Source organism: Lacerta agilis, chromosome 12 (genome assembly GCF_009819535.1).
Source record: "Lacerta agilis isolate rLacAgi1 chromosome 12, rLacAgi1.pri, whole genome shotgun sequence".
Taxonomy (NCBI): Eukaryota; Metazoa; Chordata; class Lepidosauria; order Squamata; family Lacertidae; genus Lacerta; species Lacerta agilis.
The window spans coordinates 22,657,886-22,685,280 of record NC_046323.1 but is presented as its reverse complement, the minus strand read 5'-3'; the positions used below and the strand labels follow the sequence as shown (position 1 = coordinate 22,685,280).

The 27,395-nt window shown below is 41.2% G+C and overlaps 1 protein-coding gene across 3 annotated transcripts in view; it reads right to left on the bottom strand.

Annotated features, from left to right (window-relative positions):
• The window catches only part of GSDME (gasdermin E), a 46,240-nt gene extending 30,747 nt beyond the window's left edge, over positions 1-15,493 (bottom strand). Inside the window, exons 1-5 of one of the 3 annotated variants that reach the window (XM_033165410.1) lie at positions 15,369-15,481; positions 13,181-13,218; positions 6,449-6,688; positions 5,214-5,406; positions 814-985 (exon numbers count right to left, since the gene is read on the bottom strand). In XM_033165410.1, coding sequence (XP_033021301.1) covers positions 814-985; positions 5,214-5,406; positions 6,449-6,659 — 576 coding nt within the window. In that variant the 5' untranslated portion in view covers positions 6,660-6,688; positions 13,181-13,218; positions 15,369-15,481. Of the gene's footprint in view, positions 1-813; positions 986-5,213; positions 5,407-6,448; positions 6,689-13,180; positions 13,219-15,368 lie in introns of all 3 variants that reach the window. The other 2 variants (XM_033165409.1, XM_033165411.1) reach the window with 2 other exon arrangements.
• Positions 15,494-27,395: the final 11,902 nt, after the last annotated feature.

The following is a 27,395-nucleotide window of genomic DNA, read 5'->3' as shown; positions in this document are numbered from 1 at the left end:
GCTTCCTTGGATGTTGTTGGGACTCCAGCTCCCCCAGCCCCAGCCATCAGGACCCAAGGTTACGGATGGTGGGGGGTAGTAGTCCAAAAAGAATCTGGAGGGCCAAAGGTTTTCCCACTCCTGATTAGACTTGGGGGACAAGCTTGTGCCGAAATGAAACGAGGAAATTAAAGGAATGTATTATTGCAAAGCTTTCCTTGCAACTGAGCTTCCATAGGAGAATGTTCCACAGAGCTGCACCTCGGCATGTGGAATCGCTGCATACTTGTGCAGAGGACTGTTCAGAATCAGGAAAGCTAGAGGGACCTATAACAACACAGATAATCTTAAAACGCTGAATGGAACATGTCACAGTTTACTTTAAGAAAACACAGTCAAACTGCAACTTATGCAGGGGTTATGTTCCGGGGAATTATGCATAAAGCCAAAATTGTGTATAGTCAAAACAACCCTGGAACGTATCCCATGCGAGCATCCCTACCTTTTTGAAGTTGGTGCGCCAAGCAGATCTTGCCCCACGCAAAGTGCTTTCTGCCTTGCTTACTGGGCTCTGGGGAGGTTTTCGCCAGATCTTGCAAGGCTGTCCGAGATCTCGTGACAGCCTCCCAGAGTCCACACAAGAGCTTCCCAAAGCCTGGGAAGCCATTCTGAGAGTTTCTCAGCTCTGCGCCTTGATGCATTTAATCTGTGCGATTTCAGCTGGCCAACCGCCAAGCACATGAAGCTGAAATCACTCAAGTTAAATGTGTGCGAGGTGCAATTCGACAGTACGTATCTATAAATGAACTGCATTCAATTTTTTCCAGTTCTTACCTTGATAACTTTTGTCTTTATCCCCACCATACTAGCCATTTTTTCTTCTGTTTGAATATGTTCAGATATTAAACATTTCTGGGTTGTTACTATTCTTTCTGTCAGGATACAAAGAACTTCATGCTTTCTTTCAAGCATTTGTTGCAGCAATGTATTGTGCAGATTAACAGCCCTGAAGAATGAAACAGACAAAAATGGCTACCAAGAAAAAAAGTATCTTTCATTAACTACACCAGGGGTAGTCAACCTTTTTATACCTACCGCCCACTAATGCATCTTTCTTGATGGTAAAAATTTCCTTACCGCCCACCAGTGCTTGATGGAAGGAGGATTCAGCTTGTATCGTAGAACCCCCCCCCCCACCGCCTACCTAGAATCCTGAAACGCCCACTAGTGGGCGGTAGGAACCAGGTTGACAACCCGTGAACTACGTGCAGAGCACTGATCTGTAAGAGGCTGATAAAGTATTCATTCTCTGGTGGCAAATTGCAAACAAAAGAAGCACAAACAAGAGAGATGCAAACCTAGTTTTGCAAGCAGATGCTCCTTGCTAGTTTGTCAGTATCTGGGTAAATCAATCTGAGGATGCAATTCCATAGCTGGGGCATCACCCTATGCCTGGCAGCCAGCCACAACACATGAACATGCAGGGGCATTCACAATGAAAGTCTCAACAAGGCTGGTTTGTATGGGAGCAGGCAATCCTTTCAAAAATCTGATGGTATTAATAGGTAATCATGTCCCAATGTGCCAAGAGAATGGGGGGGGGGGGAAACATTTCCCCAAAGAAGATTGTAGACTCCCTTAATAATCTCCAGAGAGCAGGATTCATTATAGTCAAAGAAACTTGTTAATGGCACACTGTTAAGCTAGTAATGCCAATTACAGCAAGCTTTTACAAGCTAGCTACTACAGTTCCTAGAAAATGCATCCTAATATCAATTAACAGGTAAATCTCAGAGGATGGCAAACAATTAAGGATATATTCATTCTTTTTCACAGTTAAGTGCAAAAGTTCTTGCTCCTTCCTCTGTTTCAAGGGGACTCAATACCTGAACTAGATGCTACATGCAAACATTTGTAACAAATCCCAGATGGTCCTCCAAGGAAAAGCCACTTAAGGAGGTTGTATTTGAAGCAGAAGGGTTGTGTACACAGGTGAGAGGCAGGACCTAGTACTCGGTCCTTTCACTACCCCCTTTTTTGCTGTTGTTGCTACGTACTGCCCTGCTGTGTGCGATTCCAAATATGCATTCTCTGCATAGGATTCCGAACGTGCTGCTGTTGTCTCTCTTAAAGGTTGTATAAATACCATTGATAATCTATAGTATGCACTCTACTTATGCCCTCTTGACTTCACCTAACTGACATACACCAGTAAATAAGTCTATATGATTAATCAACACCAAGGATAATTCATTCTATGGATATTCAATTCCATAGGAAGCAGCAGGTTTCTACAGATGTTGATCAGGAGTAGCACAAGTATACACAAAGGAGGTTGGGTGGGGTGGGGGAATAATTATTGTTTTGGTGGAAAAGAAATCCCCAAAGCATATAGTTATGAAATTGCAAAGGGGTTTGAACTCTGAATCGTTTCTTGTTTCTCCTCAGCGTGCTGGAGCAATAAACCACCACCTCATCCCCTATACCCAAAACACTGCCTGCAATTGTATAAAGCCAAGTTTTATCCTCTCAGAAGGGAGCTAACTAGAGCAGCACACACTAATCTAATCCTCTGTCACATTCCACCAAGCAGAGCCCCATGTTAGTTCGTCTATTAATCCAATTCGAAATACAGCTTTCCAGTGGATTAATTTCAGGCATGCTTACAAAGCACGGTCCGTACTATAAAGCTTCAGTTTGGCTCAACAGCTTTCCAGGTTGTGGCAGTACCTTGTTCTGTATCTTCCTCAATTAAAAACCATTTAAAAGCCACACCCAGTTTGGTGGTTACTTAGCTCATTGCAATGATCGAAAGACCAGTAAAGGCACCAACGATCATGCTGCCATAATTCTTATGGCATAACATTTTTGGGATTTTAAGGTTTTGGGTGCTAGAAGACCCTTTGTTCCCTTTGCCATAACACACTAACTCAGCTAATAAAAATATATTTTTTGTATCCCGCCCATTAGACTGGGTTGCCCCAGCCACTCTGGGCAGCTTCCAACATAATATACAGCAGAGCTTTCCAAACTTTCCATGTTGGTGTCACACTTTTTAGACATGCATCATTTCGTGACAGTCAGTTTTACTAGCAAACTGGAGGTTGAACTAACCCCTTTCCAGCCCCGGAAGGAGTGCGGAGAGCATTCGTGCAACGCACCTACACACTGCAGCCGACACTCTAACATGTCACAACAAGCATTGTGGAAATCTCTGATGTACAGAAACCCAACAACAGCACAACAGAATATCACATGTTAAAAGTGTCCTGAAATAATAATAATTACCCCTTAGAAGTTATGAACATTTCAAAAAAAAAAATAATGAGAGAAGCAATTTCATTGTTTAGTCCAGGGGTCTGCAACCTTTAAGACCAAAAGAGCCACTTGGACCCGTTTCCGAAGGGGGGGAAAAAACTGGGAGCCGCAAAACCATTGCAACATTTAAAACAAATATAACACTGCATTTTATTTTAAAAAATCCAATTTAAATTTAAAAAAATACAATTTAAATTTAAAAAATCCAATTTAAATTTAAAAAAATATGATTTAAATTAAAAAAATACGATTTAAATTTTAAAAAATCCATTAAAAAAAATCATTCATTTTTATCCACCCTGGGGACCACTACCAGGTCACAGCCTGATCCAAGGTGGGTTGCAACAGCATACAAATATTTGATTTGTTGTTGTTGTTGTTTTAAAAAAAATGAGTCCTCAACTGCACACTTGTGTTAAATGTTTGTCCCATGTCTTATTGAAGACTGCTGGCTTTTACAATAATCTTAGTGTCTTTTACCCTTAATATTCCAGACCAGAGGCTATGTTCACCTCTTCCAACCTCCTCTCTTGCTAAATAAAGCACAGAATTGCACCAGAGAAGCCTGTGATGTTTGTGCTGACTTGCATACAGGTGGCTGTAGTAGTTCGTAGTGTTCAAACCTTTTTAGGGGAGTTCCCTGCCCCCTTAATGACAATGGCGATAGATTTTGCACATGAACACAGATCCAAGTTAGGACTCCTCTCTTCCATGCCAACAGGTGCTTTGTCAAGGCTCCCCTAACACACAATCAGGACAGAGGAAAAACTGCAAAACGTCCCGGCCTTGCTCCGGAGCAGAGAGAGACGCGCGCCCGCGAGAGCGCGGTCTGAGGCTGCGAGCGGAACCAGGAGCAAAGGAGGCAGTGGCAGGGAAACAGGCGCCGCTTCCTCGACCATTTTTAAAAAGAGGGCTTCCCCCCTCGCCCGCCACCCGCCGCCCCTGGCCCAGCCCGCAGCTGCCTACCTCGTCGTCGCCTCGACGCAGCAGCCAGCAGCCTTCCGAGAGGAACCGCGGCCAGCCCTCCCCCGCGGTCCCACGACCCAGCCGAGGAGTCCTGGCCTCCAGTGCCCGTGCAGGGACGCGTCTGAAGGCCCCCTTCCTGCCCCCATCCCGTCCCGCCTCCCAGCTGCCTCTGGATGCCGCGGGGTCCCACATACCCGCCGACCCCGGAGCTCCCCTGTCTGCCCCAAGGCCGCCTCCCATGCTAGGAAGACTCCCGGAGCTGGGCAGGGTTGGTCCCGCCAGGCAGGCTCGGGGGGCAGCCTCTCCCATGGGCGCCTGCTTCGGAGGCAGAGGCGGGGTCTTCAAAGTTCCCCCTCCCGCTCACCCAGCTCCATCTCTTCCCGAAGGAGCGTGCGCGCCTCAGGCGCGCTCCCCGCCAGAGCCCCCGGCTGAGCTGCGCCACCACCTCCGAGCCCCGCTGCCCCGCTGTTCAAGGCCAGGTGATCCTGGGTACGCCCCTGAGCAGCGCCCTCAGCCTCCAGAGGGCGGGCCGCCGGCCAGCTGGAGGGCGGTCGCTGCCAGCTGGAGAAGTGGGCAGGCGTATCCGCCCCGGAGCCCCGGAGCCGCGGCAGCCGTGTAAAAGAGCCGCATGCGGCTCCGGAGCCGCAGGTTGCTGACCCCCGGTTTAGTCCATTGGCAAAATTAGCTTGAAACTTTGTCATTAGATAGCTTACCTTGAGGAGCTTCCATCAGAGCAAAATGGCAAAATGTATTGCAAAGTCAGTTAATTCCGATTTTATGTATGCAGATTGTTTCATAACAAATGCATACTTATTATATTTTTAAAAAAATCAATTTTGAAAAGTACTGTGGAAACATTGCACCTTCAACTACATTGCCTTAATATTAAGTGCATTCCAAATAATAATAATAACTTCACAAGGATACCAGCTTTGAAGCTGAATACCTACCTTCCCTCGACATCCTTCATAAGCTTCTGCAAGTCAGCTTCTTGCTTTTTCAGATTTCCAAACGACGACCGGCTTTCCACAACACCTCTTCCACCGGCTCCTAGATTAATCGTCCCAAATGAAGTTTCAATGTTTCCTTTGACATAGTCGTCAAACTTCCCCTCGTACTTCACAAAATCAGACTCCACAACCACTTGGAAAACAAGCAAAAACATAGAAGTAGCTTAGCCATCAAAACATTAGATTGGAAACACAAGCAGAAATCATAGAATGCTATAATTCTACGATTCTATGTTCTGCTAAAGTTGCTTCATTCTGACTACACCTGATGATGAAGTGGACTATAGCTCACAGAAACTTGCACCACAATAAATCTTATATGTCTGCGAGGTGTCACAAGACTCTGCTATCCCCAATGTTATTTAATACAGTGGTGCCCCGCTAGACGAATGCCTCGCAAGACGAAAAACTCGCTAGACGAAGGCATTCGTCTAGCGGAAGGCTGCCCCACAAGACGAAAATTTTTCGTCTTTTTTTTTCGTCTAGCGAAAGCGCGGCTGTCATTGCCGCTTCGCTAGACGAAAAACCCGCTAGATGAAAATTTTCGCAGAACGAATTATTTTCGTCTAGCGGGGCACCACTGTATATGGAAACATTGAGAGTGAAGTGCCATCAGTATTATACTTATTATTAGTATTATTTGTGTGTGTGTCAACAGGACTTTTCAGTTGAATGAATATTATGTGATGGGCCATTTCCTTGTAATTTTTTTGCTTTCCCATTTTTTGTGTGTTTCTTGTGGGTTTTATATTTGCTGTGCATGTTTTTTATAAAGTTAGTGGTATATACATATTTTTATCAATAAGCAAATACATATATAAATGCTGTGAGTTTTTCTTCTGAAACAGACTTTCTCCTCTGAAAGTTACCAACTTGAGGGTGTGTATCTGAAATACAGAAAAGCCTGATAGCCACGTAAGAACATCAGCGCAATAAAATTCCATTTGTGTTTGCATTGGAAAAATTATTAGTATCTTATATACACTTTAAAAGGACATGTTAAAATACATTAACACAGCAACATCTGCCTTTATGAAACTGAATATTTAAAAGTTGTCAAAAATTAAAGTGGGCAAATCTTCTGCAGTCTGATTTGAAATACGGTACTTTTTTTTTATTAACGGCTTGGACTTTATACTTTCTTATCTCCTGTGGCAACGTGTAACTAATTTTACCTGGTTTTATGGGTTCATCTTTAGCAAACACATCATTCAATGTGACTGATAAGAGATGGTACTTGGGTTTCTGCCAGCACCAGGTTTTCTTCTTCTTTGTCACTAAGTTAAGGAACTGTAATTTGTCCAAGTTATTGAGCCGAGATACGGGGATCAAGTCTCCCCCACAGTCAATTTCTCTCACAAAATTCTTCGTTGCTTTCGCAAACATCCTGGTTTTGTTTTCGCTTCCTTAAATACCTGAAAGGGCAAAATCAATACATTAATTGAGATGGCTGCAGGCATGGATAGGTGGTTTCCTGGGGAAATTTAGATTGCAACAGTGCAGGTATACTGCAATATATGAGAAAGGAAAAAAGTTGCTTCCCTAGCTGATGTTTCCTACCATCATTGCCAGTATCAAAGTTTACACTACAGATGTTGCCTTGGGCTCTGTTGGGAGCAAGGGTGGGATACAAATTTAACCAATAAACAAATAATATTGCAAATTGTACTGATGTTGTATTTTGCAAGGCTTTATATTGTTAATTTAAGGTTTTAAATATTTATGTATGTTCCACACTGGGACCTTCGAATAAACAGCAAACTACAAATGGTCACAAAACACAATATGTGCACATGTAAATCCTTACTTTTCATTTCAAAATACATGTTCTTGATGACTGGGAAAGGAGCCTCTGCTTAAACTTATTTTAAAGACGAAGTGTCCATTTCATACACAAGCACTCTTTATATCTGATAGGGTGTGTATGCTTGGGTGCCACTACCAAGTACAAACTTCCATGCAAGTTTCAGTCCTTAAATGCAGCAAGGAGAATGATTGCACCAAGGACAGAGTGCATATCAAGCAAGCCATGACTCCTAATCTCAGGGTTGTGGGTTCGAGCCCCATGTCGGGCAAAAGATTCCAGCATTGCAGGGGGTTGAACTAGATGACTCTTGTGGTCCCTTCCAACTCTACAATTCTATGTGGGAAAGATTTTGGAACATTCAGTGGAAAGAACAGAGCCCCAAACCACCAACATCTGTAAAGCATTTGCAAATACAGTTCTGTAGTTAGAAATTTGTTTTACCCAATATGTAAAGAACTTACATTAACGTAACTGCCAGTTATAATTTATGTGCACAACTTTGAGTTTAATTGGTGAATCTACCATTTTTATACAACCACAATTTGACTGGAACATATGACTAAATACTGAACCAAGCAAGCCACAAGGCAGCATGTATTAGAACAGGTAACATATAATCCTTAAAACTGGAACTAATTAGTTTTAACTAATGTGGCAAACAACTGATGACACGACATGTGTCTTTGCAACACAAAAAGTGTCAGATTCAAGTGGCAGACCTCCTTGACAGACTAGTGGTCCAGATTCAATTCTAAGCAAAAATATTAAGAGATAGTTTTCAGCTAAAAGAGTTCCCCAGAGTGCCAGAAGTGAAGTAAAAATGTCATCCAATTATCCCTTGTTCTTTCTTATACTAGGAAGACATCAAGGTTGATTCTGATATGACTCTGGTATCTGAAGAAGTGTGCATGCACACGAAAGCTTATACCAAGAACAAACTTAGTTGGTCTCTAAGATGCTACTGGACAATTTTTTAATTTTTATACATATTTCAACTGCGTAAGACCAACACGGCTACCTACCTGAATCTGATACAAAGTGCTTGGGAGTTCCCCTGTAGATACTTATCAAAAGGATAAGGAGGAGATTACAACAAAGGTACAGTTTAGCTGTACAGATTACAGGTTTGCCATCAATATGTTGCTGGCTTCCACTGGCTACTAGAAATTGCCCCCAGGCAAACAGTAATAACTAAAAGTCATTGATTTGCACGTAAGCTCCGTAGCTCCATGCTTCAGTCTGAAGTAGTATTGTCCAGAATTAGTTATTTCGCTGACGGTCTATCTATAGGCAGCAGACATGTTTTTAAATATTAGATCAGCAATAGCAGAATCACATCACAGACCCATTTGATTCTCGAGTCTTCTCTGAACTATAACAGCAGGTGCTGGTCTGTTATGGTATACTACAATTCCCAGGAGTCTTTGTTTTCGTTTGCCAGTATTGGTTTTGTTCTTCACCTATCCTAGAAAGCTATGAAGATGATTCTGCCAGATTCAGTTCAGCACAGGCACTTCAGGGGCCAATGTCTCTTGGAATGTACTAAGACAACCCCAATAGGCTTCTGAGGCTCCTGCCATCACATATAATTTGGCCCTGAGATCAGAATCAGCTTATTGCCTGTGCTCCGCAAAGTGATCTTGATCTTTCGTTTTTCTTGCACTTAGTCATTGGGGAAGGCATGCAGTAAACTGTAATGAGAAGAGCTGATAAAAGATAAATCTTATCCAATTAATCACATGAATTTTAACTGACTAATCAATGACATGAGTTCATGCATGAAATCCTGGTTCTGAACAGAGAGGGGGGGGAATCATTTTTAGATGAAACCAAGCAGGCACAGTCTTAGAAAAGCCACTTCATCTTATCAGAAAGGAAGAAAAAAAAAGACTCAAGTGTTTGTAAGCATCTTTTAAAACATAAAATAAAGAAAAGGTGTCAGCTGCCCAGTTAATTGAGAATACATTTTTGAATAAAAAGATTTCTGAATCGACTAAACTGTGAAGTCCAATTAATTCGCTGTACGAATCTGACACAAAAGCTGCAATTGCCTTCAGAATATAAGCCAAAAACTGTTCTAGTATACAGTCTACTTAATGGATATTCCAATGATTACTCAATTAGCAATGCTCAGGAATCACCTAGCAAATTCACATATTCTTGGGTTGAACCCTGAGAGTAAAAACAAGCTCTGATCCATCTTCCAGCAAAGTGTCTCAAATTAAAGGGGAGCGGGGGGAGAGAAGAGATACAGATGATCACTCACAAAGCCCTACATAGTTTTCTTGTACGTAGAAAGCTGTCTTACAACAAATCAGACCATCAGTTCACCTGGCTCAATATTATATATTGCTGACTGGCAGTGGTTCTCCATGGATCCAGACTGGAGTCCTTCCCAGCGCCACCTGAAGATACTGAGAACAGAACTTGAGATATTTTGCATGCAAACATGTGCTGTCACTGAGATATATAGACACTCCCACAGTCAGAGTTCAGGCAAAAAAATTTTTTGTTCCAGCACTGGTCAGCTAGAATTCCTAAATAGCAACATAAAATGAAAGCCTTTCTCTCAAACTCTGGCCGTGATTTTTCTATATATGCCTTTGAGGTTACATCAAAGTACTTTATTATTATTATTATTATTATTATTATTATTATTATTATTATTATTATTATTATTATTATTAAAGTCAAAGTATTTCCTGCCCCTTCCCTTTTAAGGGGTTCTTCTTCTTTTAAGAAAAGTTTTGTAATCCTCAGAACAACTAGCTATTTACAACCAGTGTTTTCTAAATCTGGAAATTACAGATTCCACCACCCAAAAAAATCCATGCATGTAGCAATGGGCAAGCTATTAATTTTTATCTCTATTTTGGTAGGCAAGTAACGTTTGTGAAATGAACTGAATAGCTGCAGCACATTGACAACAAATAGATGAAGGGGGGGGGAAGGTTCCTGTCTGAAGTAGGGTTGTGACAAGAGATGAGATTTATTAAAACCATGCTGTTTGCCAAATATTAACAGCATAATAGTTATTTAACTGTCATAAATCAAAACACCTAACATCTCTGAATTTCAATGAAGTGTGAAGCAAATGTTCTTCTCTGAACTGTAGCATGTAAGATCTACTGCCTAAAGCCAAGTTTTGAAATTTAATCATTTTGAAAACATTTTAAAAACCGTTTAAAAATATATATGAGTAAACACCATCACCTTCATTCAGAACACATTCAGACCAGCAGATGGATAAGTTTTTTCTAGAACAGGGCGTGCATTAGACTGTGCTAAAGTGGGGCAGGGCATTCGGCATCTCAGCTAAAGTCTGTGCACACAGACCTCTTGTGGAACGGAGAATCCATTTTGCTGTAGATGGTTGGCACTCCCTGCTCTAATCATCTGTTTCGGGCGGAAGACCAATTCCAAATACACCCCCGCCCAAATGTCTGATCAGCGCTGCCAAAGCTCGCAGTGCCAACCATCTGTTTTGTGGAGTAACCCTTGTGTGCAGGAATGAAAATTCAAGCTGCTGCACTAGAATATTTCTGTGTGGGAATTCTAGTGAAAGTCTGCCCCACCCTCAACAATCATTTGGGCTTTCCAGATGTCATTCTAACACACACTAAACAACTTGCTAAAGGAAGGCTGGAAATTCCTTACGTCTAGTACTACTACTACTACTACTACCATTATTTCAATTTATATGCACTTGCTCAGGATGGGAAACACATAAATGATATCAGCACGAGGCCCTCATCTGTAGCTCACAATGGTCAGTTGGGTATGTTAATGGGAGAGCAGTGTTAGAAAGGCTGATATATAAGCCAAGCACCAAATGGCTCCTTAAACCAGGGTTACAAGTGGCAAAAAAGGAATGTGTAGATGCTGTTTGGGGGCCAGACAGCTCAAAAGTTCTATTTTTCAATATGATATTTGGTTCCTGAAATTCGTTCTGATCGTGCAGACAAAATATCAAAGATAGCATTCTACAGGTTGTGTTGTTAGTGTGTGAAAACAGACAAGATCCAAGGATCCCCAGATGGTGGAGATGTCAGGCATCATCCTGGCGCCTGAGCATCTTCACTTGGTTGCAAGTGGCCGATAGCCAGTTGCAAAATGCACCTGGCAGATTTCAACAATATTTCCTGTATCCTGATCCCAAGCTGTATAGGACTTTATACACCAAAACCTAAACTTCGCCCACTTGCTAACTGGCAGAGGAATTCTTTCAGCAATGGCGTACTAAGGCAGTGACCAGCGAGCAGCTGAACTTCCATAGTTTGCAGTAGCTGCCATTTCCGAACCAATATCAGGGGGAGCCCCACACAGAGCACATTGCAGTAATCCTGGAGTTTAGCAGCACATAGGCAACAGTGGGCAGTTGCCTTACCAGTTGAAGCTGGTAAAAGACACTATTTTTACTATTGAGGTTCTCTGGGTCTCTAAAAGCAAAGATGGACACAGGAGCACCCCAGACTACAAACCTGCTCTTGCAGGGCAATTATGACTCCATCCAAAGCAGGCAACTAACCAGTTATCTGGACTTCAGGATCACCAACACACAGTCCCTCCGTCTTGCCAGGATTCAGAGTCAAGTTTGTTGGCCCTCAACCAGTCCACCACCACTCCCAACAGCTTCATATAGATGTTAATTAACATTGGGTTCAATATGGTAGCTTGCTGCGTCCCACAGCACTGCTGAAAGACAATCACCCAATACAATAATTTGACCCTGGAAATAAGATTGTGACCGCTGTAAAGCAGTGCCTCCAAAAACAATTTCACTAAGCCAATTCCAACTTTCATTTAAAAACATACCCCCCCCCGCCCACAAATTACTAATTTAAATTAAATTCTATCTTTAAAAAAAATCACAGGACACATACTGTAACCTTATTCCAAGGAAGACTATATTTGTCTATCTGGCCTAGTATTGTCAACTCTGATTCACTAGACTAAGGTCTCAGGAAGAGTGTACTTCACTTCACCAGCTGCCAGGTGGTTTTAAATGGAGAGCCATTTCAATGGGAGAATTATATACCGTAGGTACCAAATTCCCCATTATAATGGAAAGTGGTTAGTCATCAGTAGGTTGTGCCCACATTTTTGAGTTAAAACTATATCTTTTAAATGCAAACAAAGCAAGCTGTGAGCAGATGCACACCATACATTAAAAGTGTATTCAATGCACGTTTAAAGTACATTGCTTTCCCCCTAATCCTGGGAACTGTAGTTACTCCCTTTCCAGCATCCATAACAAACTACAGTTCCCAGGATGCCTTGTATTCTCCTTAATTTAAAATCAAGTCAAACATAGGAACAATTCAGATAACTATTTTGAAGTTGCAACACCCTTGTGTGATGGCCTCATATTTTTTATTTTCACACAGGGAGCCATTTGTGCAAAATTCCCTGCAGCTGAAAAGCTGCAGTAGTCCTGAATGAAATAACTGTTTTTTAATTGACGTAACAACACTCGTGCTCTTAGGAACAGTTTATTTTTCACACAAACTGCCCCTTATTTTCAGAAGTGAAAAGGAAGCGGTCAAGACATCACATGAACTTTACTGCACCTCAAAAATATATGAATTGGTTCCAAATTTTACAGACATTTCAAATGATTTGCACAGTTAGAGAAGGCTGTAACAGATGAAGACTTCCCTCATTTTGAATTGTAGAACTGTAAAGTTGGAAGGGGCCCATCTAGTTCAACCCCCTGCAATGTGGGAATCACAGCTAAAGAATCTTTGATAGATGGTCATCCAAACACCACCTTACCTGGGAATAAGCCTCATTGGACTAAGTGGAGCTTACTTTGAGTAATCATATGTAGGATCTTGTGGCGCTGGGGAGGAGAGGATAGTAAAACACTAACACAAGTCCCAGTAATGCCAGCCAAACTTACGAATGTGGCAACAAGTGTTTGAAACATACAAATACTTAATGCATTGGCATTTACAAGGAAACCTTAGGTGGAAATGCACTGAGTTCAAATAGGAAAGGAAGAGATGGCAGAGGACAAAAGAAAGAATAAGCAGAGCAGAGCATATTGTTGTGCAATTGGAATGAAAACAGCAACCAAAACTTCAGTCATGAAACTCACCGGGTAACTTTGGGGCCGTCACTATCTCTCAGACCTCACTGTGCCGTTGTGAAGAACAAATGCAGAGTGAATGAAATGCGAAGAGGGAAATTAACTTGGTCAAGAAAGGCAACAGATAAGTATTTAAATAAACTAAACTGTGCATACCGCCTTGAGCTTCTTGAAGAAAGGCAGGATATAGTAAATGTAAATTGTTTACATCACTGCTATACACAGCTATACAGTTATGTGTGAGGAAGAGGTCAACACTGTTGTATGGCTACAAACCATGCCTGAAAAATCAGCATGGCTGTATATAAATAAGACCCATGAAAACATATCACTGGTATACAATATGTGAGTGGAAGAGGGAATGGTGCATGAGTGTGTGAAGGTTGTTGTTGTTTCTTTACCGCAATTCATTGTAATTCACACTCATTATTTTAAGAGTGTGCATGAGAGAAAAAGGTGAAGCAACTCAAATATGGAATTTAGTATATAGTGTCCATAGGACACAAAAAATAAGTTTTTAACCTAGCTAAAACACTTTTGAATTATTTTAGGGGTGCCGTGACATTATAAAATTATGTATAGTCAGGAGAATGTGGATAAAGAGGATCCTCCTCTTCCTCTCAATACTAGTGTTGTGGGGTGAGTAGCAGACAGAATGAAATTACATCACAGAAGATCCAGGAAGGACAAAGGGAAGTAGCTATTCGGAGTATTCATAACTAATACTGTACTGGGAATTGACCATTGCATGATGTGGCAATGGCTGCTGGCCTTGGATGACTTTTATGGAAAGCCCAAAAGCAAGTTTATCAATAATAATAATAATAATAATAATAATAATTTTATTTATACCCCGCCCTTCCCAGCCAGAGAACCGGGCTCAGGGCGGCTAACATCAATTAAAATCACAACAAAAAACATAAAAACGATCAATTTAAAATAACAGATTAAAATACAAATTTAAAATTCAATTAAAACTGCAGGTCTCAATTTCAAAATAACCCACCAATAAAAGATGAAGCATAAATATTAAACAGAAACCAACCCAAAGGCCAGGTGGAACAGCTCCGTCTTGCAGGCCCTGCGGAAAGATGCCAAATCCCGCAGGGCCCTGGTCTCCCGTGATAGGCTGTTCCACCAAGTCGGGGCCAATATTGAGAAATGGCTACTGTGGCATGAACTGGAGACATGCGAGGCCATTAGCTCAGTGAAGCTAAACCAGTCTGTGTACAGTGCCGTAGCTACTGGGGGGGGGGGGTGGAACTAGCTGGGTTTTTTGCCCCATGAAGTGTCCATAGGGGTGCCATTGAGGCTTCCAGTTCTAGACTGTGTGTTTGCGTACACAAATGCAGGGGGGGGGCCAAGCTGAACCCAGGTGAATTAAAATCACCTAGGAACCACATAAACACCACCTCAGGGGATAATAATGCTGATGATTTTATTATTTGTACCCTGCCCATCGGGACTGGGTTGCCCCAACTACTCTGGGTGGCTCCATGGCAGTATTAGCCAATATTACTTAATAGAACCTCCAGGTTCGGGGGCAGCGTACCTCTCCATTGTCGGTTGTTGGGCAGCAAACAAGGAGGGAACGTAAGAAGAGCCTTGCTGGATCAGTCCAGCACCCCGTCCCCACGGTGGCCAACCAGGTGCTTGTGGGGAAGGTGCGAGCAGGATTTGAGCACGAACGGGAGCCCTCGCCCCTCCTGTGGTTTCCAGCCACTGGTCTTCAGAAGCACGGCTGCCTCTGGCCCTGGAAGCAGTCTAGCCATTGTGGCCAGTAGCCATCTATAGCATAGCCGTCTCCTCCATGAGAGGAGGGACTGCTGGTTTGACACCTGGTTGTGGGGAAACCTGCCTGGCCACTTGTGGGGAACTGGAGGTTGCAGCGTGAAGCCTATATTGACCTGGGAAGAAGGCTTCCATCTGAGGAGACAAGGTCCAAGGGCTGCAGTCTCAGCAGCCTTGCCCGTCAAACAGTGGGGCTCTTTTTCGGTGCGGGAGAGACAACTCCGTCCAGAATTTGTTGTCGTTTTCCTTTTTTAAGGCAAGGGTTTTCGAAAGGGAGGGCTGTGGGGCGTTACACGAGGGGAGCACAGGAGAGAAAGCAAGGCAGAACTCCGCGAGCGGCAGAAGAGGCGAAGGGGGGTTGGGAAGCTGTGGAGACTTTTCGCGCGGAGGAAGGCCCTTTACTCACGGCTGCTCCGCGTTCGGCCGCGCGCCGCCGCTCGCGAACCCGACGTCTGCGCGACCCTCTTCTGCACAGCTGGACTGCAACTCATTGTTTGCGCCTGCCTATCACTCTAGGCCGCCACGCCCAGTCCGGCGGGGGCCACGCCCTTTTCTCCTCCGCCCACTATGCCGCTGGCTAGGAAAAGGGAAGAGCGCGTGGAGGACAAAGGGCGGGCCTAGGGATAGGGAAAGGGTGGGTTTGCTCCGGTTTCTTGGGGTTAACTAAGGCTACTTCCTGCGATGGTAAATTAAATTAAATTAAATGGGGGGGGATACAGACTGGCATTTGATGGCAACAATATGCGCTGTAAAAGATGTGGACGTTTGAGGCGTGTCCATTCTACAATAAACACCCATTAGGAAGCACCCTAAAATAGTTGTCAGTCTGGCCAGCATGGAATGGGAAGGGGCTTCTCATATGCAAGGGAGGGAAAAACATTCAAATGATGTCAAGAGCAATCCTAACACTACTGTTGGACCTCAAATAGAGACAATGGTTCCCTGAATCCACTATTAACCTATTGCAATTAGAGTTGTTAGTAATCGAAGTGCCTACTCTGCATGTATCAGCCACAGACTTATGTTTTGCATTTCAGTCTTTAGGAGTGGATTTCAGCAGAACATGCAGCTGCTTCCCCAATTCACATGTGGTAGATGATGCATAGCCCCTATGGACCAATGCCTATGTGATGCTTTACTGTACTGATAAACAATCTCTAAACTGCACCGGATGAAATGCAATTCTGGCCAAGTGAACACAGATACCTTTGATGCTTTTAACACCGACAATTTATTAATAATAACTATGGCAGGATAACACTCAGACTATAGCAGGATTAAAATACTGTATCTTTATTTGGCATATAGCTATAAATATTTTAATATGGTTCAGCAAAATTTAAAATGTCGAAAAATGAAAGCTCTCCAGCACTCAAATAGGCTATTGTTACACTACACTGGACTTCCGCTATTCAAACTCATCCTGCAAAGAGAATATTAGATGGATAAGTTTTTTTTAAAAAAGATTCTAAGCATTTATACAAAAAGTCCACTTCAAGAAATAACCACCTAGATTAAGCAACTGGTGTGATTCCCCCTCCCCCCCCCCACAAAATATACTGGGTTGTATCAGCTTAAGTCATATGACACATTGAAATCAATGGATTTAAGTTAGTCATGTGCATTGATTTCAGAAGGTTTACTCTGAGTATGAGTTTGCTGTTGTTCAGTCGTTCCCGACTCTTCGTGACCCCATGGACCAGAGCACTCCAGGTACGCCTATCCTTCACTGCCTCTTGCAGATACAATTCACTATTTGTATTTACTGACTAATTTTAATAGTCAGATAAATAGGCATCAAGGGATACATAAAATATAAGTACAATAAACTATGTCATAGTGAATAAAATGTGAAATACTTGATCCTGTGTTTGCTTCATATTGTTAATATAGGCAAGGATTCTTCTACAAGCAGTGATAAACACAACAGAAGCACTGCAAGTATAAGATTCCAGCTTGCCACCACCACAGGAAGTCGCAAAAGCAGCTACATTTTCAAGCTGGCTGGTATGGCTGTAAAAAGCAGGCAGATCAGATTTTAGAATTATTAAAGAAATTATTCGGCAGAGAATCAGCATGACTTTCTATGTCCAATGTGTTGGATTTAAGGTATAAGAATTGCACAGCAGCTGCCCATCTAGCCGCAGACACTTTGCTTACCTGTGATAATGAGTCTTCAACAACATAGCTAAATCGGGGGAAATAATAACAGATCAGGTTCATAATCTGTGATGTGGTACACCACTTTATCTTAATGTTATGACTGCAATCCTATGCATAATTGCTAGAGAGTCAATCTTGAATTCCAGATTGTGGACTGTGTTGTATGGAACATGCAACTGTGAACTACAGTCCACCAATTCCTTTAAGGTTGTAGGGGTCTTCAGGACAATGAGGTAAAAGGTGGAAAGCGGGAGTGATAAGAGGTGTCCTGTTCTCCTATTCAGGTCAAAGCACACTTGTGGCCATGTAAGGATTGGTGCAAAATCCTTAAGACCTCAACATCTAGCTGGTTTTGGATGCCCCACACCACAATAGCTACACTGTATCATCAAATTATTGTCACTAAAGTTGCCTGTCCACAGTGACCATTCTCTGACCAGAATATGAAAGTCTCAGCAATTTTGCCAAACTAAGTCAGTGGGTAGCAACATGTCCTTAAAATCCACCAAGGATAATCCTTGTCAGCCTCATGGAAAATCCAAAGAGTTACTATTCACAAACTGCTTGAATTATTTAGTGAAGCCCTCACTTCATTAATTATAAGTACACAGAGAATCAAATCACTGTTTTAAAGAAGAATTATTTTTTCACTGTATGATACCTAGAGCCATCTTCTCCAGTCTGAGTTTCAACAGTTCTGTGGGATAGAATAAAAGCAAAATTAACCTTCAAGTGAGTGACTTTTATCATAACTATAGCATTCCTCATATACCACAGTCCCCAAATGAACAAGGGATCAATCCTGCAGTTATAGTACAATCCCATACATATCAAACCAGAATTAAGTCCTGTTGAGGCATACTATCAGGTAAATTGGTATAGGATTGCAGCCTCTACCAATTTCATATCTGGTATGATTCTAAGCATTTCATTGTGGAAGTTTGTTAAATATTCTTTACATCAAAAGAGTGCAATTCATTGTCTTGGTTATTACTTACCAAGCCCTAAATAGAATGGGGTCAAGCTGCTTGACTGTCTCCTCTTATGTGAACTTGTCTATCATTTAAGATCAGCTGTTTTACCCACATCTGGGTGAAACTTGGCTCCCTGGTGCCCTTGGCAAGGAGCTGTATTGGTGCTCCCCCCGCTCTGTCCCTTGTGCCCTTGCCTAAGGAGTCTGTGCGCCTCATCTGGCCACCCAGAACAGCAAAGGAGTGGCCCTGGAAGTGTACAGACAGGCGAGCAGGGTGACTTCACTCTATGCCTGGGCCCTTGGCAGGAGCCAATCTAACCACCCCTGCCTCTTGCATGTGTTCTAAGACAAAATTGATGACCATGTGCAAGAGGCCTTTTTTCTGTGGTGGTACTTCATATGTGGAAATCCCTGCTCAATAAGTTAGGTTATAGTCATATATTTATATTCCACCAGCATTGAAAACACTCTTTTTTTAAAGCAATATGGTATCTGAAGAAGTGTGCATGCACACAAAAGCTCATACCAAGAACTAACTTAGTTGGTCTCTAAGGTGCTACTGGAAAGAATTTTTTATTTTGTTTTGATTAAAGCAATATGTTGTTGTTGGTTCTATGTTTGTTAGTGCTGTTCCTTATGTCATTTTTTGCTGATGTTTTAATTTGATGATTTGTATCTTAACGGATGAATCACTCTTGCTTTTGTACTTCTTAGCTGCTTTGACCGACTGCTTTTTGAAGGAAAAAAAGCAGGTTACACAATTCTGAAAATAATAATAAATACTTGGCTTTTGCTACCTCTATATTTATACTGTGAAGAACTGTAGAGTAGCAGTTGGCAACCCCTTGAGTTTAGGTACTTCGAGGAACCGGCATTGGGAACAGAGGCCTGTTATTGTTTATTAAACAAGAACTAATGAAATGAGATAAGTAATTGCTATAGCAACTGGCTATATAAAATGCCTCAAGAAGCTGGTAAGCACTGATGTCAGCCAGCCAAAAACAAATAAATGTAGTGATTCTGTATCCCACATAAATGTGCATCTATTTCATAGGAGAATGTGAAACTGCATGTACCCTGCCATTACCTGGAATGGTGTTTAAAGCTGTGTAATTTTCAGGTTCCTTAACCATTCCCTTTTAGTTAATAAATATTCCAGTAAAATATGCTAGTACATACACACTCTGCACTATGAGAAAGTGGCAAATGTGTAGCATGCTTCTAAACAGGGATCATCTTATTCTTCTTAGTCAAACTAGCATTAATTCCTTGGGAAAACTCCACCAGGGATATGCCTCTTACATACAAGCAATTTCAAAACAAACTAAATTATGGAGTTGCCCTTACCTCTTCTCCAGCACAAAAGAACCCTCTGTCTGAGTGCTGTGGATATTCAAATGAAAATCCTATCATTTAAAAAGTCACAGATATTGATTTACACGTAAAAAAGAGCAGATAGTTTATTCAGGTACATAGCTCAAGGGGGAAAGAGCACAAAGGGAAAAGGCATTTTCTAATTAAAACTGTGTTTCAATTAGGCACATATGAAAAATATGTCCACAGGCAAGTGAGAACTCACTGAATTATTATTATTTTTAGAGTATTATGCTAGGCAGTGTGGCTGCAGAATTTTAGCTGAAATAACTGAATTTTAAAGAAAATATATTACCAGACTTCATACACAGTCAATCACTTAGAACAACTTTCTGAAAGTAGATAATGGGGTAAAAAAAGTCAAGCCCTCACCTGGCATGCTTTCTAGGTTCACTTAGAATTCTTTTATCTGTAAAATTGAATATTATGTTATACATATGCACGTCTGGGAATCTTTCAATATCTCTTTTCTTGGTCCAACAGTCTAAAACTTGCCGTATCAGCCAGCAAGTGCATAAGATGGAGGATACTTCTAGCATCTAACATTAGAAAAGATGGAAACAGAATTTCAGGGATGTTAACCAGTGCCACATACTTTATTTTATTTATTAAATTTGTTAGTCACTTTATCTTGCCCTAGACAAGATATATAATGGCGCCACCAAGCAAGTCTCCTTGAGGAAAGCATTCCACAAACAGGAAGCCACTGCAGAAAAGGCTCATTCTTGTGTTGCCACCTTCTGGACCTCTTGTGGAGGGACACATAAGGAACATTCTCAGATGATGATCACAGGGTCCAGGTTGGCTCATATGGGGAGAGGCAGTCCTTGAGGTATTGCAGTCCTGAGCCATTTAAGGCTTTATAAGTCAAAACCAACACTCTGAATTGGGTCTAGAAACTAACTGGTGCCCAGTGCAGCTAGGCTAGGATTGGTGTTATATATTCAAACTGTGTTGCCACTGGCTACTGAATTCTGCACAAGCTGAAGTTTCCAAACTCTCTTCAGAAGCAGCCCCACATATAATACATTGCAATGATCTAACCTAGAGGTTACTAGAGCATAAAATTTAGGCTACCCCTGTCCCGATAGGGCTACCAGCTGAAGCTGATGGAAGGCACTGCTCGCCACTGAGGCCACATGGGTCTCAAGTGATAGCAATAGATCCAGACATACCTCCAACCTGCATACCTGCTCCTTCAGAGGGACTGTTTAGGGAAGTTGTTAATGTGTGATGTTTTATTCCGTTTTTAATTTGTTGGGAGCCACCCAGAGTGGCTGGGGAGGCCCAGCCGGATGGGTGGGGGCATAAATAAATTATTATTATTATTATTATTATTATTATTATTATTATTATTATTACTGTAACTCACTGTAGTTCAGAATCAAGGTTTAGCCTTCATATCATATGAAGGTTCAGTTTGAATTTCCCCTCTTACTGCTGATTACAATGGGTCAAAATATTTAGTACAGTAATGTGAAATTGTGGTACCTTACACAGTAGGATCACTAGGAAGGACATACAGGCTAACATAAAAGTAAGCAGATGTATAATAAACATCAATGTCATTTACAGTCACTAAAACAACGTACCTTGGCTGTTGAGAAGCTCAGACTCTTCATACTAAAAAAGAAAGACACAATCTAACTGATATTTCAGCAAACCAAGCAAAATGTCTTTAGAATGGAAAGTGTAATGGAAAGTGATATATGACATGTCACTCCCCCAACCTTTCCAAACCTAGTTGTATTTGTTTATTAGATTGTGGAAGGGTTTTGTTTTGTTTTTTTACAGGACACCCTTCAGTAAGAAATCATACACATACAAAACTATTAGGATGGAATACAACAACAAAACAAAAATATCACCATCCATGTATGAACAAACATACACAAAGCAGAACAACATAGAAAAAAATCAGCATAAAAATTCAGCAGAGAGCATAAAATAAGCCAAGAACGAATGTTGCATTTGGAGAATTAAACTTCAAAACATTATCTAACACTGTATCTGTAAAGAGCAACAAATGTATATAATTCATGGCAGGGCTTCTGCCATTCTCTAGATTCAACAAGCTAAAAGTAGTAATGATTAACTACTATGGAAAGTCCATAGTTATTATTACTTGCTCCCTTGCTTTTAATGGGTTACTTTAGCTAGATTGGGCCAGTCTATTGATTGCTCCAGTGGGGCAAGGAATTTTCATGCAAACAAATTACCGGTAACTTTCTTTCCTTCTCCTGTCCTCTGTGCACTCCCAAAAGTAGGTTGGGAGACCTTCTGGAGCAGATTTGGGGAGAGGGACAAGGAGAGAAGAGCAAACAGAAGTCCTATTGCATCACTGGAACTCTGATGGCACAGCAATGGATACAACCCAATGACTTGATATTTATGTACCAGATACCACTTTTTCAGAAGCATATATACCACCCCTGAAATAATTTATACTCACCCAGAAGTTTGTGACATTCAAGTAATTTGATATCTCACCCGAAAGCCTCTCAATCTCACTTTGAAAGTAAATCAGAATACAAACACAAATTCATATTCATATGTTTACATTTAAAAGCTACTCTTTATCATGTGAAGGATGCTAACCAAAATGGTTAGCAAATATAAAATGTGTATTCACAAGCTGCTAGCCGAATGGTGGAGGCTGACAGACCACAAGCCCATGTGTGTGTGTGTGTGTGTGTGTGTGTGTGTGTGATTTTTCTGTTCTGAAATGCATAGAAGTTATATGATGTTGTTCATTGTCAGTGTTATACCACACAGTTTCATACATTTCCATGTCACTTATCTTATCACAAAAAATCCAGAGTATTTTTTGGAGGGGGTGGCGGAGGTGGTTATTGTGCAAGAATGCTAAATTTACTTCAACTGTGCAACCTAAATTTCCAGGTGTATTAAATCATATCCACAAAATAGTGGAAGTTTAGATGCAACCACAGTCTGTTGTTTAAAATGTTGTGTTAACATATCATGTCTTACTTTTCATATTCTTCTTTCTTTAGGGCCCAATCTAAGAAGAAAGAAAAATATAATTCTGCTCCTTGCAAGTGGAATTTTAGTTGCTATTTTAAGATAAAAGTACCCCCCAACATGGTATTGCAATAATCACTACAAAAGTTACCCGTTCTCTTACCCACAAACCACCTACTCTTTGAAACCTACTTACTTGTTTGAATTTACCTTATCCTTATCGCCTTATTGCCTGTCACAAAATAAAATATGCTGCTTCCCTAAGAATGCTCCTCAATGGGTTTACTTTTGTAAATACATACCTTTTGTTTTATAACGCAGCCGGGAGTTCTAATATGGAAAATAATTAGAACAGTATTAGATCAAAATATTTACATGCTATTATATCTATTTTAAATATTTTAAGCCACTTCCTTTAAGAGGAAAAACTCACCAAGGCCACGTACAACTAAAATACAATAAAGCAGAACAAAATAAAGGTAAAGGGACCCCTGACCATTAGGTCCAGTCATGAACGACTCTGGGGTTGCAGCACTCATCTTGCTTTACTGGCTGAGGGAGCCGGCGTACAGCTTCCGGGTCATGAGGCCAGCATGACTAAGCCGCTTCTGGCGAATCAGAGCAGTGCACAGAAACGCCGTTTACCTTCCCGCCGGAGCAGTACCTATTTATCTACTTGCACTTTGACGTCCTTTCGAACTGCTAGGTTGGCAGGAGCAGGGAAAAATCAACAAGCATACCATCCCGCAAAGTACAGTAAATAACTACAACAAAAGCCATCCATAGATCACAACTCAAGAAAAAGCAGACAAAACCAAGTGGGTCTGAGGACTTTCCCGAACTCCTGAAGTAATCAGCTAGTAAATAATTTCAGCAATGTGCGTCACAGCATAAAAGACCCTTTTCCTCATGCTTACAAACCTAATTGCTCTCAGAGGTGGGTATGTAAGAATATCAAAATACATGCAGACTGGTATGGGTGGAGGAAATCCTTCAGATAACGTGGACACAATTCATTTTGGGCTTTAATGCTTAAAACAGAACTCTAAATTGGGCTCCTAAACACACCAGCAATTAGTGCAACTAGTACAGTATTGGTATCACATGGTCCACATGATGCATTCCACCTAAACATTAGGAAGAACTTCCTGACAGTAAGAGCTGTTCAACAGTGGAATTTGCTGCCAGGAGTGTGGTGGAGTCTCCTTCTTTGGAGGTCTTTAAGCAGAGGCTTGACAGCCATCTGTCAGGAATGCTTTGATGGTGTTTCCTGCTTGGCAGGGGGTTGGACTGGATGGCCCTTGTGGTCTCTTCCAACTCTATGATTCTATGATCAGCTGAAGTTTCCGAACTGTATTTTAAGGCAGCTCTACACAGAGTGCATTACAGTAGTCCAGCCAGAACACACCTAGCACATGGATAACCAAGGTAATGTCTAACCTCTCCAGATAAAGCTGCAGTTAGCAAACCAGCCTAAGCTGCAAAAAAGCACTCCTGGCTACCAGCAGCAGCTGAGCTTATCCTGTTAGTGCTGAGTCCAAGAGAACTACCAAACTGCACACTTGGTCTTTAAAGGAGACTGCAACCCTATCAATGATAAACTGTAAACCTCATTCCATAGCAGTCAGTTTCACTACCAAAATACCTCCATTTTATCTGGATGCAACCTCAGGTCAGAGCCCAGCTCACCCATGAGGCGCCCCACTGCTTCTGCCAGCAGCAGAGAAGTGGTGCTGGCATTGGAGCCAATTTATGTTGAGATGATGCTATACAACATAGATAAGGGATGCTTCAGTGAGGTGGTGTGGCAGCAGTAGGATGGGGAGGCACTTCCAGTTTTGCCTCAAGCTGCTTCCAGAAACCCATCCAAGAGCTCAGCAGCCTTCCTGGGATTAGAAGATAGAAATGAGATGCAGAGCTGGGTGTCATCCATATACTGATGACACTTCAAACCTCTAGATGACTTCCTGCAACAGTTAAAAAAGCATCAACCTTGCGACTCCTCAATGGCCATGGAGTGGAACAGTCCCCAACACCACCTTCTATGGCTGCTTATCCAGGAAGGACTGGAAGCAGCTTAACATGCATCCTAAATTCAACACACTTAGAAGGATGCCATCTTCAATGACTTCAAGTGTTACTGAGAGCTCCAAAAGAACTAACAGGGCAGCACTTTCTGCATGTATTTCCCAGCAGAAGTCATCCACCCGCATGACCAAATCTGCTTCCATCCCCAAAGCAGACTGGAATAATCCAAAACTACCTGAAGTTGAGAAGCCACCACATGCTCCAACATCTGGCCCAAAACTGGCAGATTTGAGATGTAGGATATATTTCCTCTTAGATCAGGGGTTCCAAAACTGTGGTCCATGGACCATCAGTAGTCCACGAGCTTCATTCAGGTGGTGTGTGGCATGTTAATGGATTTGTAGTTGAAAACAGTACATGGCACATTGGTTGCATAACATATTCATTTTGATTTTTAACTGATTTTTTATTTTTTCTTATTTTTTGTTGTATTACAATTTGGATTTTATCGAATTCAAATTGTAATACACTAAAATACAATATGTAAGAAATAAAAGCAATTAAAATGCAATTAAAAATCAGACAGCACTTGGCACACTGCATTACAATGGCTACAACAGGCAGAAAAGTCATTAAGTGGTCCACCAAGTAACTCAGCAATTTTCAAGAGGTCTGTTGGGTGGGGGGGGGGGTGGGAACTACTGCCTTAGATCCTATGAACTGGCATAAATTACCTCTGTAGCTAATATTTAATTCAGAACTCAAGCAAGGGATTATTTCTGGCCACCAAACCCATGCCATCAAATGAAGTAAAGTTCTGATTGAAACAACCACCTCCAACCCTGGCAATGAAGCATAGAAACAGACTTTAAACCAGCCATAAATGTATATAAAATGTCAGATAGGTACCGCATTTTTTAGCTTCCTATTTTCTGTTCTCAGAGCATCAATTTCCTGGACCTAAACAAACAAACAAAAACACACACAACCAAAACATTGTTGTTGCAGTACAAGTAACATATCTCAAAGCTCAGGTTTGCTATTCTCAGATAATTGTTGTATTTCCAAAGGCTTTAATGGTTGCTCTTTTCTTTATACATGGAATTTGGCAGTTCCAAACTTGCTTCTGACATATCACAATTCTGAGAAACATCCACTGCTTAGGCTTTCAACTGATATATAGATGCATGTGGCCAAGCATGTAGATTATCATCATCATCATCATCATTGCTGGCACTTACATATTTTTATTTTTTTAAACTAAATTCTGAAAAAGTTGTGGAATAGTTTAGGTTGCAACACTAACCCCACTTACTTGGGGTTTAATTCAACAGGACTTGCTTGTGAGTAGACATGGTTAGGGTTGCTTTAAGTAGCAATGTTGCTTAATTTGTTTAGTATTGACCATAGCCTTCCAAAACAGACACAATTCACTTCCCCAAAAGTCCAAATTTTACGGCAGCTTTAAAATGTGGCCCATTGACTCTTTACCTCAAGGAAGCCATAGGCAGCTCCAAGGGCTCAGTTTGAGCCAGGACTCATGAGCACACAGTCCTAGACTATGTGGTGCAATAATAGTGTCTCAGAGTATACGCCAAACATATTACACTAATAATGGAGTAACTGCATGTACAGTAAAAGCCAGTGGGTTAAAGTTCTTGGCAGAATCTACATTTTGAAAAGAGATGCAAGTGGGCTTTACCAACTATTTCAAAGAAGACGCTCTCTAGGTTGTATCCAGTGTTACTTTTACTCAGAGTAGACCCATTGGCATTAACAGACATTATTAACTTAGCCCTCTACTCTGAGCAGATACAACCCTCTCTCATACAACACAAAGACACAGGGAAAATTAAAGAGCACCCATAAAATTAAGCATTGCTCCATAAGGCATTCCTTACCTGCATATACAGAGTTTTCATTTTCATGGGCAACATTTGTTTAATAAGTTACTTACAGATTGGCTGCTGTCCAAAAAGGTGCAGATTTCATGTACAAGCCTCTTTCTCTGGTCCTTGTTTTTTCTTAAATAAAAAAAAAATCCATTTTTATAATGAATTTTAATTTACATACAATTTAATTTTTAAAAGTCAGATTAATCTTTCAAAAGGGAGTACTTACAAAATCTGCAGATAGGTTTCATTTTTCACTAGCATCTGCTCACTATTTTCTATGGTTAAACATGCAGAAATAGTAGGTTATACTATCACAAACAGGTAATTAGAGACAAATATATTTGTGTCTTTACTACTTGCTTACATAAGTTAGTTCATCACTGCATCTGTATATAATACTGAATATATAAACCCCCACTCAGATCTATGAGATAGAGTGGAGTTTACAACATTTAAGAATATCAGTGAGGGCAAAGTGCTAATAAAGAATTATACTTGTGGGAATGGTGGCAAAATGTCACGGAAGGAGGCCAGGATGTTAAGAAACAGTTACAGAATGTTGATGATTAGCATGATAAGAAATTACCAGCATGCATCAGACCATTTTATGCCAAATACTATTGAAATTCAGAAGTTCTGCTTGCAGAAAATTGCAAAGGGATGTGGTCGGTTTGATGCACAATACTTCCGGGGGGGGGGGGATGTCATCTATTTGATTAATTCTGTTCTACAGTGTATTTCAGTTTATTATATCTGCTAGTTTTGGTACTAGTTGCTTTGACATTTTCAAATAATAATCCACACACACCTTAGCGATTTTAAGGAACCAGGTCATATGGATCATTTTGCAAGTTCTTTTGAAACATGATCATACAATGTTACATTTATTTCTGTGAAAAAAATTTAGACCACCATTAAGAAGAGATTCTAGGGCAGTTTATATACAGAGCACCCTTTCCTTAAATTATCGTATCTGGAAGAACCAACACTTGGAATACATTTCCACTCACTGTTAGGA